A 17,154-nucleotide genomic window follows, 5' to 3' on the forward strand; every position below is an offset into this window, starting at 1 on the left:
TAAAATATGCCAGACAAATGTAAATAGAAAGAAAGAATTATATATTGTCTATCGAAAGAATTTCCTTCACCACAAACTCTAAGCCTGTCTGCTTCTATGAAAACGATAAATAGCACATTTCATAGAGGAGAGCTTCTCTCTCCTCTGATTTTTTCTCGTCGTCCCGATTCTAGACTTCTTTTATATATTGAAAAAACTTTATATTTGAAATAGTTTTACCTTATAATCATAATCACCGCCACTTCTCCAGACAAATCGGGAGTTCTTTAAATAGACATACTATAGATAATTTGATTGGATAAGGTTTCTGACTGAAAAGTGTGGTTTAGTTTGCCGTTATAATTACAATAAGCAAAAATATGCTAAAAAGGAATTGCAGAGATTTTTAAATTAAATAATTTAATTTGTAACATATGCAACTTATTTCAGCAAGTATCAACACTGTCATTAAACAAACGAAATCATATATCATTATTATGTGAATTTTGAACACAACAGTTTAGATGTTATTTTTGCAGAACATATTTCAATCTTTTAAATAGTGAATTCCTTTTTTAGGGAATCGTCATTCCAGCTTTTAACACATTGATTGGAAAATGGATACCATTAAGTGAGAGGTTTTATTCAATGTGTATTATAGGTAGTGGAGTGCCATTTGGGAGATTTTTAGGAACTTTAATTTCTGGAAAAATCTGTAAAAACGAAAATCTGGGATGGTCGCATATATTCTATATCTTTGGTAAGTGAAACAGGTTTTTTTTTGAAAAAATTCACACTTTGAAAACATAATTTATACCGAATTCACTTGCTCTATGCTAAAAGAACTTTGTCTCTCATTGAATAAGAGAATTTTATAAAACAAGTTTACAATGAGTAAAATTTTTTTTTCGAGATCTAAATTGTCCTACCCCCATGATATTCGCACTATAAAAATTAAAGATCAAATTATGGTAAAAAGTACCGGCACTCAGGCTGCCTTTACTTTTTACCATAATTCACTATCATTGGAACATGTTATAGAACAAAAAATCTGATAAACCGTATTTTTTACAGCATTAATTACTGTAAAATCACGGAATCACTCCGATTAAAGAAATATTACTGTATAAATCGGGATACTACATTTTAACGATTAAAAATTAGTTTTACGGATGATGTACTCAAAGTAGAAGGAATTTAAACTGCAATTTGATCTGGAATTTTTTGTAGTGCAGTGTACCATTTATGATTCGCTTAGTGTTCATCACTTCTACAGTCTTGAATCAAACACTTTGATTTTCATATCTAACTTTTGTATATTTGTGCACGGCTCTTGAATTTTTAGATGCAAATATATATTTATTCGCAACTCTAGTTGACTTTTATAAAAACCTTTTGCTTTTGTACCCGGTATTTATATTTTTGAACACAACCCTAAAGTTAAAGAGGAATCAAGATCGTACAGTATTAAGTACGAAAAGCCTTGTTTTATTGATTAATCATTTTGTAATATGCATAATTGCATATCGATTAAATATAAGTTTAATATTTAAGAGATCAAGGATAAAACGCAATTTTTACTAAGTGTATTGAGCATAGTGAATAAAATTATTAATGAATTCCGTTTACGCAACCCTAAATGACCAACTTTCTTACAGCGGAACCCTGATTTTACAGAATATATGAACACAACTATGATCCTATTAACTAATAAAAGACTGATTTATTTTGAAAATATTTAAAAAGATGAATGAAATGTTTTCATAGTTTTATCACTAACAATCTTCAACTAGGTTTTATGTCTGACAGTTGAATTCACAGTCTTGCACTGAGAATGTATGGTCAAAACTACCAGAATATGGTAAAATTTACCGTATATCTGTCTGTATAGGAACAGCAAAATGCTCGGTAATTTTTACCGAACACTTTGCTGTCGAATTATGGTCAATTACTTTAAACTGAATTATGGATTTTAGATTTCATTGAAATGAAAACTTAAAAAAATGCCCCAAGGAAGTGCTTAAAATTATTGCGTTGAAAAGGATAATTTGGAAAACATGTTTCTTTAACGAATTTAAATATTATATTTTGATTTGAAAAGCACGATACGAAATACTATTGCATATTTTTATAAATGCATGTTTTTCTCATAATTCATTAAATAAAATGTTTTTTTTGTGTCGTTTTTTTAAAAAAAATAGAGCCATTTCTTTTTATTGACAATTTGCTTCGTAAAGATAGCCGATGTATTAAGCAAATACTAAATTACTGATTAGATACAAACATAATTACAGGTTTCAAAAATGTTTTATCGGAACCTCTTTAACTCTTCCACGGTACCTTAGAATTCCGTGGAACCCCATTTGGGAACCAATGATCAAGAAAATAATATTTAAATAAGTATAAGACTTTTGATTTTTTGATCTCTCTATTTATATAGGGGCTATAAAGAATCTGAGAAAAAATGGGGAATATAAAATAAGATGAAATTCATTAATAAATTTTAAATGGAAATTTAACGTATATGCGGGAATAACTGCATAAAGTGATTTAAATAATAATTTTTTTTTCTATCAAACTATAGATAAACTGCTGTTTGTAGAAAATGCAACACCATGAAGGAATCATCAGAATCAAATGAAATTCGCAGCAAATGTCAATTATAGGATATTATGCAAATTAATGAAGTTTCAGAGCCATCGCGCGTGCGTGGCGCGCGCAGCGCCCTCTGAATTGATGCTGAAAGCGTATAAATAAAGTGCTGTAGCGGGACGTTGAAAATAGTCTATGATTATTTGTTAGTGGCAAACGTTTAGTGAGACCTGAGTATGCCTCCACGACGGAAGAATAAGAAATTCTAGCAACTTACGGAGTTTGAACGAGGGAGGATAATCGGCCTTCGAGAAGGAGGATTTTCCTATCGCGCAATAGCAGCTCGTACGCAGCGGAACAGTTCCACAGTGATGCGAGTTTGGAAGCAGTGGACCGACGAGCACCGAACAACTCGAAAAACAGGCACTGGACGACAGAAGGTGACGTCAGAGCGCGATGATCGACACCTGCTCCGCATGGCGGTGAATGATCGCACAGCTTCCTCCAGGCAGCTGGCAGCACACTGGTCTACTGCTACAGATGTACAATTGTCGGCTTCGTCAATTCGTCGTCGTCTGCTGCGCCGTGGATTGCGTGCAAGGGTGCCATTATACAGGATTCCCCTCACGGCGGATCATCGACGGCTGCGTCGGCAGTGGGCTCTTGAGCACAGAGACTGGCGAGCTGATTGGCACCAAGTTGTCTTTTCAGATGAATCACGCTTCAATTTGTGGACCCATGATGGCCGTGTTCGTGTTAGACGTTATGCCGGTCAACGCTGCCTTCCTGAGTGTATTATTGAACGACATAGTGGTCGAACACCCGGAGTTATGGTCTGGGGTGCGATTTCGTATCATGGACGATCCAATTTGATACGAATTGAGGGTAATCTCAATAGCAACAGATACGTCCGTGAAGTGCTACAGCCCGAAGTCGTTCCTTTCCTTCAAGGCATCCCTGGAGCTATCTTTCAGCAGGATAATGCACGCCCACATGTTGCGCGGACTGTTAGAGACTTCTGTTCAGCACAACGCATGCAACTTCTTCCTTGGCCTGCTTATTCGCCGGATATGTCGCCTATTGAGCACGTGTGGGATATGGTTGGTCGGCGTCTCACTCGTGATCCGCGTCCTGCAGTTTCCAAAGACGAACTTTGGTTGCGCATACAAGCGATATGGAATTCTCTTCCTCAAGCAGATATTCAACATCTGTTTGACTCCATGCCACGTCGTATAGCAGCACTTATTGCAGCGCGTGGTGGCTGCACCAAATACTGATTTCGGACGCTTAATTTGTTTCTTTTGTTTTGAAAATTTCATCATTTATTTGTATCAGTACAAGTCGTTTCTGCATTAAATTTCATTTGATTCTGATGATTCTTTCATGGTGTTGCATTTTCTACAAACAGCAGTTTAGTTAAAAAAAAATTCAAGTGGTTATGTCACTTTTTGTAAATATTTCCGTTAAAATCTTTCGATGTTTTTCAAAACCCATTCCATTTATCCAAAATCTAATGGCTATTATTATTTTTATAGGTGCAATGGGATTTATTTATTGTATATTATGGGTTGCCTTCATTTTTGAGTCACCATTGACTCATCCATACATCACGTATAACGAAATGATTCGAATTTTAAAAAGTAGAGTGATTTTACCTCAACCAGTAAGTATAATTTATTAAATTATATTGAAATATTTATTCTTAAAATAATATTGGATTTATCGAATTCTTTTATTATGCCAAAGTAATAATTCGAAATTCTCGAAATGATATAAAAACTACCTTAAAAAGAGTGATTTTCAATGCTGTAATTAAAATTATTTTCGGATAAAGTGTGTGTGATACAGGTTCTGGGGCTAAATCCGAAAACTTTGAAAACTTTGCAAACTGTGAAAGGAATCAATAAAAAGCTTTTCTGATTCATTGCTATGCTAATGAACCTTGCATAAATAATGCCTATCAAAATAATGTCTACCCATTTTGTTGTAATTTTATATTTTCAGAAAACAGTCGTACCTTGGAAGTACATTCTGAAATCGATACATGTGTGGGCTTACTTTATTCTTGGATTTTCTTCGTATTGGGTTCTTAGCATTTACACGACACTCGTCCCAACATTTTTGAGTACAGTCCTGAAATTTGACATTGAAATGGTAAGTTTAATTTTGTATGACGCTTTTGGTCGTAAAATAATGAAAAGGTTTTTGTTACCAGATCTGCAAGTACGCAAACTGTAACACAACATGTGAATCACTTTCTTTTTCAGTGGCAAGTCATAATTTGCAAATAAGAATATTGTACAAAATGGAGATTAGGATCTCAAATGTTAAAAAAAAATTAGGTTGAAAAACTAATTTATTAAAGATTATAACAGAACATCGAATGGCAGAATAGTTGTAAAGGTGTAGATGTAATGAGTGAAAGGGTAGTGGGCGTTTAAAATTACAGTTTGATACTAGAAGCGTGAATGAGCATAAGGAAGATGCTTATTATGGGACTAATAAAATAATCTACGTATTAATTTTAATTCTTTCTTCACTCACCTGAAAGCAAGGCGACTCAGAGTGAGTTCTCTCTGTGCAAGAGAAAATTGTAGATTTTAACAATTCTAACTGAACGCGCCTGCGAGGAAGATGCAGTGGCAATGGTCGTCTTTATATCGCAAATTGTCTACCAGGAGAATTTTTGAGAGCAGGGCTCAAAATATGGCTCCTTTGTAAAAGTAAAAAGAAAGTTTTAAACACTTAAAAATTGACAAAAAAACAGAGTAATTTGTTTGAGAAGGGAAAATATTAAAAATAAACTAATTAAAATAAATTTTAGTATTTTTAAAGTTATTTTTCTTTATATATACGATTTCTAAAGGTTGCTAATAAAGTTTGCTATTCCTAAAGGTTGATCAACTTTTTAGGTCCCTCTGTAGTATTTAGGTATTTTATGGTGTTTTCAGCAAAAATTATGCGAAGCAAAAAAAATCCAAAAAAAAAAAAAACTTTGCTCCTACAAGATTTCTGTCAGGAAGCAGTTATTTCAACCGAACACAGTATTTTATAAAAAACTGAAGGATAGGCAAATAGAATTTCAATAAAATGTAACTAAAATTAAAATAAGTTATTCTTATTCCTTAAAGTTTAATAAAAATTTCAAATTTTTTGAAATGACTAGTAATTTATCTCGTGTTCTTGAGTTTTAATTGTTTGCAATTATGGCTATAACTATAATAAGAATTATGATTTTATGTAATTATGATTATAGTTGTTATCGAAATTAATAATAATTGCAATTATGACTACTATATTAATTAACTTTATGATTGCTATTTATCACGATTATTTACAATTACTGTTTGTAATCAATTATATTTTATCCAAATCTGCGACATCTATATTTAAACAATTGCAAAAGTTTGCACTATAAATATTTAACAATATTTTTAAAAAAAATTATAATAATTATATTTTTACTTTCGTTATTTTTAGGTTGGAGCCTGGTCTTCTTTGCCTTACGTATTTGAATTGATATTCTTTATTTATTCCTGTGTGCTTAATGACAGACTAAAAAGAGTGGCAAGAATAAGATCTGCAATTGTTCATAAGTGGTCGATTGTCGTTGGTAAGAATAAACATTTTTTTTTTGGTTTTAAAACCGTTTGATGTTCACCAAATGCACGTCGTACATTTCACTTTAACCTAACGCATCTTATATGCTTAAGCGGAGTACTCTGTTGAAAATTTCTCGGAAAAAATGGTTAAATAACAATGGACTTAATTGTTATTTCGCATATTCAAAAAAATTTTTTAAAAAACCTTAAATAAGATGGTATTCTAACTGTGAGCAAAACAGTTCATTAACTGTTTGTACCTAATACGGTTAAACAACCAGAATTTTATTGCACCAACTATTCTCTCCTAATGAAGTCACTTGCTTCTTTACTGCTGGGTACATATTACAGCCGAGAAGGCTAATTTATAATAGAGGGATCTCTTGATCGGCAGAACGAGGGTTCATGTCTAAGCGAAGATCCCATAATTTTTCTATTTGATAAACCACGCCTTAACTCTACTACCAATTACCTAACGAAAATCTTAGTCTTAAACTCCGGTTAAATTTATTTTTTATGGTTTTGAAACCATGCTAGTTGTAAATGGCTTCAAAACCGTAAAGGTTAAAAATAGTTCTACCGTAACCTTTATGGTTAATTGGAGGGACAGAATGCTGCCGGTTATTTTACCATAATTTTAGAACGGAAATTCTAATAGTGCATATTTAATATTTATCTGACAAGATTTGGTGTAAGAGGAAAAATAACGCGAAGTATGAAAAATTAAGATTTATTGCTTTTTTTTATTGGCATTTATTGATAAGAATTTCAAGTGTGTTGCTTTTTTCCAATTTTTTTAATCGAGATTCGTTGCAATTTAAAAGAGAATAAGAGAATAACAACACTTGCAATTTAAGAGAAATATTTTAAATATTTTTTTCTTTTTCTTTTTGGTGACAGAAACCACTTTCTCTTGACATGTACTCTTAATTTAATTTTAATGCTTTAATAAACAATGAGCCAAAAAAAAATATACCATGAATCATGTACTAAGTAGGACGAGCTTACCTGAAATACTCAAGAAGTTCTAAAATGTGATAATTTCTTGCCATTCAAAAGCATACTCTCTATAAGCAAACCAGCCTTTTGTTTAACTATGGATTTGGATTTTTGACACTCAAAGTACGGGGTGTGGCCACTATCAGTTGAATATGGTCTTATGAAATGGAACAGAAGTATGATCTCTTTTTGTGTCTTTCTCATTTTGTGTATTATACCATATCTCTAGAAGTGACAAAATGCACTATTTTAAAGAAATCGATCAAAATATCGAAATCGGTTTAATTATGTACAGAGTGTTAAATTTTACATCCATTCACTTCTTGAACTTCATTACACGATACTATGGTGCAATTTAAAGATAAACATCTCATTAAATTTGCTTAAAACTTTTACTATACTGATGCTCAATGATGAAACGATGTTTCCGAGAGTGCAATTGTGTCTTTTTACGCTTACGAACAGTGTCGGTTACCCTTATAAACCTGGTTTTCTTTACCCTATATATTTATTTCTCTTCTTAGGTCTAATTGGCTTTGCGGCGTTCTTTTTGGGTCTCCCTTTCTCTGGCTGTGATCGAGTTATTGCTATTTCCTGCCTCGTTATGGCTATGGCTTTCTACGGAATAATCATCGGTTCTGCTTCTCATGTACCTATGGCATTGTCTCCTCGATATGCAGGTTAGTATATGAATAATTTACTTCGAAATATCAAATACTTATGAGTTTCAAAAATTAGAAAATTTTTTAAACCTCCAATTCCTTTGTGATGTTTTCAATAAGAACACTCAGAACCTATTGTTATATCAAAACCTATAGCTTTTTTTTCTGATCTAAAACGTTTTGCGCAAAATCAAAATATTTTTGTATTAATGTAAATGTAAAACAGCAATGAATAGATATGCAAGAAAGCTTTAGCTCTCTTAAGCATAGTAAAAATAAATTATTTAGAGAAAATTCATACAGTTTTAATTGCTTGAGCTGGAAAGATGTGCTTCTTATGTCAAATTGCTTTTGTCGCAAAATTTCCAATTACGTTCTGTGCAAGTAGACAGGCAATCATCACAGAAATAAGAAAAAATAGAAATTCGTATCACAGAAATCTAAAAGATATTTTCGATTTCAAGTCGCGGTTTGTCAGGGGATATAGAGCATTCACCTCCCAATGAAGTCAGTCAGGTTCAAATACCTGGGTCGGCTGGTTGGTACTTATTCTGGTTCCAGTTCGCACTGACCATAGTGCTACTGTAAAATATTCTCAGCGGTAGATGGATCATGGGTTAGAACCCTTTGGCGTCGGACTAACCATGGGAGGTTTGTCCAAATCACCATGTAAAGCAAATGTTTGTTAGCTCCATCATAAAGTCTTTCACGAAGGCTAGTTTGTCTCTACGATTGATCCAATAGTTCCCTTGCTTTCGAGGCTGACTTCAAAATTAGAAGGCTTATGGAGTTTATCATCAATTGCCTCAAAGTCAGAATTGAATCGGCAGATCAATGCCAGTTATAAAATGAAATACAATTTCTTTAAATCTTAGAGCACTTAATGTCTCGCCATGAATATCACTCATTTGCTTTCATAAACACATCGGTTAATTCCGTGCTAGCGCAATTAGTAAAATTTATTAACAATAAACAGGAATAAACATTGGAGGATACGATATTTTACTTTGATTAGAAAATGTCATTATGTAAAAATTGTTAGCGCCTCAACCCAGAAAAAATTCTGATATTCTTAGCAAGTCCTCAGATGTCAAGAACAGAGGTTAGTGTCAAGCCCTTCGTTAGATGGGTTTACAATGCTAAAAAAGAACTCTGGGCGCTGGGTGTCGAAAAATGGAAGTTTATGACGTTGGATATACAATAATAGTGACCACTGAATAAGACTGCAACGCCAGCTTTAGGTTGTAGTGTCAAAGAAGAAAGAGTGGTAAGAAAACGACTTCTGCTTGGTATTTTATCCAGAAAAATCACGCTATTCTTGATACCTTTTTCCTCTTCTTCCTCAATGCAAAAAGTAAAAACGGTGATAGTGAGCCAAAAGAAATTTTTGAAAAATTAGAATCGTCAGTGGGATTCTAAATGTTAATAAAATTATAATTTCAACACTGAGTGTTCACCATATAATCTTTGGACCAGGTTCTTTGCAGACATTTTAAAATTACACGTTGCAGTTGCTACGATAAAATATTACATCGGTTATAAAATAGCAGAGTGCGACCATATGTTATCTCCCGAGAAAGAGAGAACTAGGGTAAACTAACCAGTGAAGGAACACTTAAGCTTCGCCTGCCTTTTAAAAAATCATATTAATTTCAAAATTCGTAACTTTAGTTAAATGTCAGTGTCAACATATTTGTTACTAATTGCAAATTATGTAAAAAAATTGTAGAGAACTTACATAATATTGTTGTATAATTTTGGAGGCTCAAATAACAGGTAGTAAGAAGACCAAATGAAGGAACAGCTCTTACCAGAGAATGAACACCCAGTAAAGGAACACTTAATTTTGGTTATTTTTTAATGCTTTTTATGAATTTATAAGCCATACAAATATTTGAAAACAAGCCTATTCTTGAAATTATAACATATAAATACTTGGAAAATGTAAACTTTTTTTTTGTAATTATGAATTGAAAATTAAAGTGTCAACATATTAAAACATACTGTTCATTCACTGAGAAATCTATGCCCAGTAAAGGAACATGCCTGCTCCCTCACTGGTCAAAAGTTGTTTTTTGCATTTTTAACATACTTTTGATGCGGAACATCACTAAAGGTACAAGAAAATTAAAGTCATAATTGCAATTAATAATTCTGATAGCAACTATATAATCAAAATTACATAAAATCATATTTTTTATTATAGTTATAGCCATAATTGAAAATAAAAATTAAAAACACATGCTCCTTCACTGGTTTTTCATCGTTTGGTGATCCAGTGAATAAACACCCCCTTATCTCAGTACCTTATTATGTTATGATGCTTGAAAAAATAAAACGTAACTTCAATAACTATATTTTAAATTCTCTTTTTCACGGTGAGAAAAATAAAACTATTACATGCATTTAATTCCACTTCAAACATATAAATACAAACACTCATCTTATAATTTTTTCAAAGAAACAAGGTGTTGCAGAGATAATAACAAATTCAAAAATTTTTCCGGTAAAGTCTATTTGACCAGGTAATCCAAAACATTGCTAGATGATTTCTTATTGTTTGGCAGTAAGCTATTGTTACCAATCAATCTAAAGAAAAACTTTCAAATTCTTATTTTTGATTAATATATATGAAATGTTCCTTCACTGGTTGGTTTACCCTATAACAGGGAATTAAAGAATTTGAATTGAAAGAGAAATAAAGAATTTTGAATTACATTTGATCATTCGCTGAATATCCTACACAAAATCTTCCTTCAAAAAACAAAATTACATGGGAGTTAAAATTTATCTGAGAGAATGTAGCTAAGTAACAAAGTTGCTGGAATCTTTTTGTTTTTCGTTGATTTTATCTGTGAACATTTTTTTCATGCGAAAACTGAAAACCTTCGCTGAAGATAATATGGATTACAGCATCTAAACTGAATAAACAAGTTGGTTTTCTGCGTTTTTTTTTGTTGTAAAGTTTAGTGAAAAATCTAGAGTACGTGGCATTTTTCTGAAAACCTAACATTACAAGTCTATTAGTTTAATTCTTTCCTTTGTTTAATGTTGCAATTCTACTGAGTGCCCGTGAAAATGGCTGGCGACTTGAAAAAGCAATTGGAAAAGAAATTGAGAAGATAGAAACGCATATTTTACTGCGTTATACTTTGGAAACAAGATTTTTATCTCATAAAGTTTAAAATTAGTTGAAAAATTTCGTTAAAAGATGGCACTGCTAATGTTAGAAAATTGCAAAATTATGTTTTCGGAATTACCACATTTTTCGGCAATAGTGTGATAAAAGTAATAGATACCCGTCAGAAATATTTATGTTGGAATGGTCTGAAATACAGCGGAAAGAAACGAGTTTTTTAGTTTGCAATTCCATCTGTTGATAAACTCAGTAAGTAATTTTAAAATTTGACGAGAAAGACAGTCTGTTCCTTAACGAAACATACATTTGTATCTCCCTTCATTTTCTTGTAGTTTTTTTTCAAATGTTTGATCGTGTTTGAGAGGTCTGGTATATGATGCTATTGATAGTCGATAGGCGATTTTGTTTATACAGAATAAATATGTTTTTTAACAATTCTTCTTATATTCCAGATAAAATTTCTGTAATAATGAACACATTTGGTGCTATAACGGGTATAATTCCACCTACTATGATGGGTCTTTTAACTAAAGAAAAAGTAAGAAATATTTAATATATTTTAAATAAATAAGGGTATGAATTGGTGCTTATCAGCATTTAAGGCCGGAAACATTTTTAATTATCAGTACTGTCACTAAACAATAACTGGTGATTTGAGCGATTATATATATATATATATATATATATATATAAAACAAATTGTGAGAAATTCTTAATGTGTTCTATTATATTTGTTGAAAATTTTTTTGAGTGCTCCCCACACTATTGTATTGTTATATTTTGCTTTGGCTATATTGATACAATATTAGATATCACTCCTTTTTGCTGATATAATCGCGTGAGCTGGTGATAAAGATTAGATCTTTTATTTTCCGGATTTTTATTAATTTTTACTATTCTTTCTCTTCCTTTTTTCGTAATTTTTTATTACCCGGACTTTTTTTAAATTTTTTATTTTATCTTCTTTATGTTATGTTTCCCTTTTTTCTTTGTTCTTTAATTTTTCCATGTTTTCTCTACAGTTTGAACTTATTTTATGAGTTCTATTTACTTGCAGCTTATGCGCAGTAGATGAAGCTTATTATTTTTCTTATTTTTCTTACTTTTCTTCGTTTTTTTTTCTTCCTTTTTGTATATATATATATATATATATATATATATATATAAATATATATATATATATATATATATATATATATATATATATATATATATATATATATATATATATATATATATATATATATATATATATATATATATATATATATATATATATATATATATATATATATATATATATATATATATATATATATATATATATATATATAACCTAACCTAACTGTTGAAATTTATATTCATTTTCATGGTGTCCCAAAAACGTCCGGTAAGTCAAAACTTATTTAAAGAAAAATGTCCAGGGACAATACAGCTTGCCGTGTGCTTCTTAGGAAATCAGAATTTTGCCGACTAAATTTACAAATTAGTTACATTTATCTTTATTTTGACAGATGAAAATAGTGAATAAAATTCTGCATTGTTTTACGATTGTATCAACCCAATATCAAAGGAAATATTTGCATGACCACCTGTTGATTTTTTCTTGAGACAAAAGCATGAGAATTAGTTTTTATCTGAGTTAGCACGTTGTTATTGGAAGTGATTATGTTTTTTTTTTAAATATTTATAGTTTTTTTCAGTAAGAAGACCTACTTGTTGGCAAACGTTGTGATATGAGTAAAAATTATTGAGAAGAAATATCTCTTTTACCAAACAGAAGGCAAACCGTATTTCCTCATATCTTTCCTTTTATCTTCAAATATCCATCAGCAAGTGTGGATGGTAGAGGCTTTCAAATTTAGTGACCAACTACACTTTTTCTACCGTTACTTTCCAACTAAACTGGTACCTTGCGATTTGAAACTGGATTAGTTTCACGTCTCCACGTGGGATAGAACTCATTGTCAAATTAAAACCTCAACGATTGTATTCAATTTCGTTTTTCTTTAAATGATATTTAAAACCACCGGTCATTTTTGGGACACCAGACACTAAAGCTTTAAAAATTTTGTTGAGTTCTCTAAATTTGTTTGTAGGAAAAAAATGTGTATTTGGCAATTTTACTTCTATTTGACAGCGAACTATGGATGAATGGCAAATCCTGTTTTACATCACGGCTGCCTTCAGCCTGGTGGCTCTTCTGGTCTTTTTAATTTTCGGATCTAGTTCAGTTCAAGAATGGGATGATCCGCATTTTCTCGGAATAACAGATTCTGAAGATCATCGAGATCTGGCGGTAGAAGTCAGCGCAACTCCTGAAGGAAGAATAGATCTTAAACTGAAGTCACCATCAAAATAAAACGCTAAAATTATCAGGATATTTTTAGGCTAAAATCATGTAATACTATCTATCTAAATTTAAGAAGCTGAATGTGGATTATTAAAGATATTGTCAAGCGTAAGAGTATTTTTTTTAACATATGAGTGACTGAACCATAAAGATACTAAGTCTGTGACAGAACTGTGACAGCAAAACGAGAAATTAAATAAATAAATAAGATCTCAGTGACATTATAGCACCTTTAAGTACATAGTTTTTCTAGAATTTTACCACGTCTATTGAAATGTAGTATGGTCTAATATAATGCAATTGCGTAAGGTTTACTGATTTGACAATCATGTGCCTAGGATTAGGTTTTGAGAAAAATGTAATAGGTGTCAGATTAAGCAGAAGCAATTGCAATCATTTCAATTATTTCAACACCCGCTGTTAAGAATTGCAATTAATTCAACAGCTAGACTACTACCCTCTCCAAATGTGTATTATTGATCAGCAAGAAAGAATTTGAATTAAAGTAGAAAATATTTTAATTGTTTTTAATATCCCATGTGATTCGTATGATTTTTCTAAAGTTTTAATTAATTCTAAATAATTTCCTTTTATTATCATTGAGTGAGCCTCCTATTGAAACGATTTGAAAACTTTTACTTTTTAAACATCAACACATTGCAGTTGGATCGCCACAACACTGACAACATATTTTTAAGGCTAATGTGCACATACTCACATTATGCCTAAAATCTTAGTTTGTCAAAATTATTAATTCATCAAACTATAAAGCGAATTATTTTTTCCACAAATTTTAAGAACTATTTTGTGAGTGTGTTGAAATTTACTTTTTTGAAAATATTAAATGCTATTATTATAAACGCTATTTTTATTATTATGATATTATTTATCTGCTGTCCCAGAAATGACTGATAATTTAAAAAATCATTTAAAGAGAAACTGAAAAATATGTAAATATATGAATTGCTAGAGATACTTGCGTTCTAGAGGAACTAAAATATTGATTGCAAAATTTTTAAAACGATATTCCAAAACCCGTTGTTATACTTTTTGCATTTAAAATTCTCAGAATAGGAAACACGTTTTATTTTATTACATGAACCAATATATAAGAAATTATTAATAATTTTGGAACTAAGACTTCAATTATGTAGCAACTAAGTTTATTCATGCATATTTATTACTGCTGAGGATTATTTTAATTTTCACAAAAGGTAAAATGCCATGTTTCAGTAAAATCAGTTGTTCAATTTGCTGATACATAATATTTTATTAGTTTAAAAATGAATAAGAAAACAAATACTGCACACGAGCATTATGTCTTTAATTTGAAGAATGGAATTGAAACAAAAAATTCCATTTTCATCCTACAGCATTATATGGAAGCTTGGCGAATTTTGTTTTACATCTCTGCAGCCATTGCTATTGCGTCTCTGGCTATTTATATAATCTTCGGTGCGACCGAGACTCAGAAATGGAATGATCCATCTTTTCTGAATCAACTTGATCAAGACTCTTCAGAATCGTCTGAATCCAGTACTAATCAGCATAAAGACAGACCATGGAGGACTTCTTCCTTTGCAGATATCCCTAAGGAACGCGAACCACCTGTTGTCGTAGAATATTAATTTTTCATTGTTGAGCCTAAAAAATATTAGCTTTTTGAGTCTCTGGATGGATAATGTAATCAGGATATTAAATATAACGACTCATATCACATACTTCTTATATTATAAAATATATTATTTAAGATGATATTTATATGTATGAAGGATTCATATTATGTAAGATGAAAGAAAAGAAGATTAAAAAGAAAAGAGTTCAAATCATGCAAAAATATCTATGAAATACATATTAAAATATATCAACTTATATTAACTCTATATTAAGAGTAAAAAAGGTCTGATTTTTCATTCCTATTTAACTATTTTTAAATTCATCAAATACATATATATTTCAAACTGAAGTTACAACAAAAGATTGAAAGCAAATATTTGAATTAGGCACTTAAAATACTTATTATTTTCAAAGCCTTATTCAGATAAAAACAATTTAACAATAAATACGTAATACTTTCACTAAAAAAGCGTGTTTTTATGTAATAATTGTGGCTTGAGCAGATTTCTATGTTTATTAAAATTAAATTTTGAAGCAGCGAAAACGGCAAGAGCTTTGGAACTCTGTTTAAAAATCAAATTAAACATTTACAATTTACAAAAAACAAAAAAACTCATTTGTTTAAGACTGAAATCAATATTCGTTTATTAGAGGAGTTAAACACTATAGTGAAATCTCAAAATTTTCATTCAGATAGATATTCTTTAGATAAATTCAGATACATTTGGATCAGATAGGTAATATTTCCTTAGATTCAGATAGGTAGGTACTTTTTAAGTTTCAGGAATTTCAATTAGCTAAATACTCAATGCACAAAACACTGAATATTACACGTAAATCATGATAATTTAACCCAAAACATTTTCTTTAAAAAAATTAGAATGAGGTTTATTATTATAAAGACAAAGGTCTTTCATAAAATGAAAGCATAATGAAAACAATCCAAAAAAGTAATGAAAATTAAAAAAAGGAATATTTTTGTATCAGATAACCTATCAAATTGAAACTAACTTACTGCGAACAAGAACTTGTAGATACGAAATAACAAGGTGCTCAATTATATACAATTTTAGTATTTTTAGAACCCTTGTCAGAAATAAAGTTAAGAAAAAAGTTGCAACTTGAGGGTCACAAAAGCTTTGAAGTGAGAATTAAGCTTAACCACTATCAAAATGTAACGAATTATTGATGAGAACAGTTAGACTGGAAGTATCGAAACTAATTCAATCGTCAGATGGTACCTCTATTAATCGAATACCCTAACTCTGCATAAACAAAAAAAACAGTTTTATATTTTTTCGAAGGAAAAATTGTGTGTTAATCAAATGTTAACCCTGCTCACACTGTAAAAAAATTGCGATAAAAAGCACCAGCACTCAGGGAGCCGGTACTTTTCCCGTAAAATCCATTTTTACCGGAACATGTTACGAAGCAAAAAATCAGATATACCGTAATTTTTATAGTAATAATTACCGAAAAATCACTGAATAAATATTACTATAAAAATTACGGTATAATATTTTACGATCAAAATTGATTTTGTGGTAAAAATAGATTTTACGGATGATGCCCCCAAAGTTACTTGATACCGTAATTTGATCCCGAATTTTGTACAGTTTAGTCATAGTGTTCTATCTTTTACATTGTATCAAAGGTTTATTTGAAAAAAAAATAATATTTTAGAATAATTTTAAGTTTATGAGTTGTAAGATTATATTTGGGACCAAAATAATTTTCGGAATCTCAAAAAGTTGATGAATTTGGTAATGATACATTAAAAAAAAAATTCGAGCATTGTTTTCAAATTTAAAATTTAAAAAAAACATGCATATTTAGACACATTCTAGTTTTAACTTCACAATAGATTGCTATTTTTTATGTAAATATTAAAAATAATGTAATTATTTATTTTATTTATGCATGTCAGCGTGTAACACTCACAACATTTCCATATGAAAATGCTTGATCGTGATCCGTTTTCAAGTCGTGAGCCCCTTTGATATGCAGATGAATTCCATCCTTCGATTCTATATCCTTCTCCAATAAACTTTTCAAATGCCGTGAGCAAACATTTCAGAACGTTCTAAAGGATTGTTCCATTCTTCGACAAGCCTCTCTCTGCATATTCATGAACGGTAGTTGAAGCATTCGAGTGGCTTAAGAGTTTTCTATTATCCATATTCTAAGCCCTTTAACGAAGGTGCGAAGTAA

At 30.8% G+C, this 17,154-nt stretch overlaps 1 protein-coding gene across 6 annotated transcripts in view; it reads left to right on the forward strand.

The window, feature by feature from the left end:
• LOC107454917 (sialin) overlaps positions 1-15,047 on the forward strand; it is a 71,631-nt gene extending 56,584 nt beyond the window's left edge. Inside the window, exons 6-12 of one of the 6 annotated variants that reach the window (XM_087159355.1) lie at positions 559-739; positions 4,107-4,234; positions 4,576-4,725; positions 6,052-6,184; positions 7,697-7,852; positions 11,426-11,511; positions 13,114-14,631. In XM_087159355.1, coding sequence (XP_087015481.1) covers positions 559-739; positions 4,107-4,234; positions 4,576-4,725; positions 6,052-6,184; positions 7,697-7,852; positions 11,426-11,511; positions 13,114-13,335 — 1,056 coding nt within the window. In that variant the 3' untranslated portion in view covers positions 13,336-14,631. Of the gene's footprint in view, positions 1-558; positions 740-4,106; positions 4,235-4,575; positions 4,726-6,051; positions 6,185-7,696; positions 7,853-11,425; positions 11,512-13,072; positions 14,632-14,699 lie in introns of those variants that run through there. The other 5 variants (XM_087159356.1, XM_087159354.1, XM_087159351.1 and 2 more) reach the window with 5 other exon arrangements.
• The last annotated feature ends 2,107 nt before the right edge of the window (positions 15,048-17,154 follow it).

This window comes from Parasteatoda tepidariorum, chromosome 3 (genome assembly GCF_982258835.1).
Source record: "Parasteatoda tepidariorum strain Cologne lab strain chromosome 3, Ptep-v5.0, whole genome shotgun sequence".
Classification (NCBI taxonomy): domain Eukaryota; kingdom Metazoa; phylum Arthropoda; class Arachnida; order Araneae; family Theridiidae; genus Parasteatoda; species Parasteatoda tepidariorum.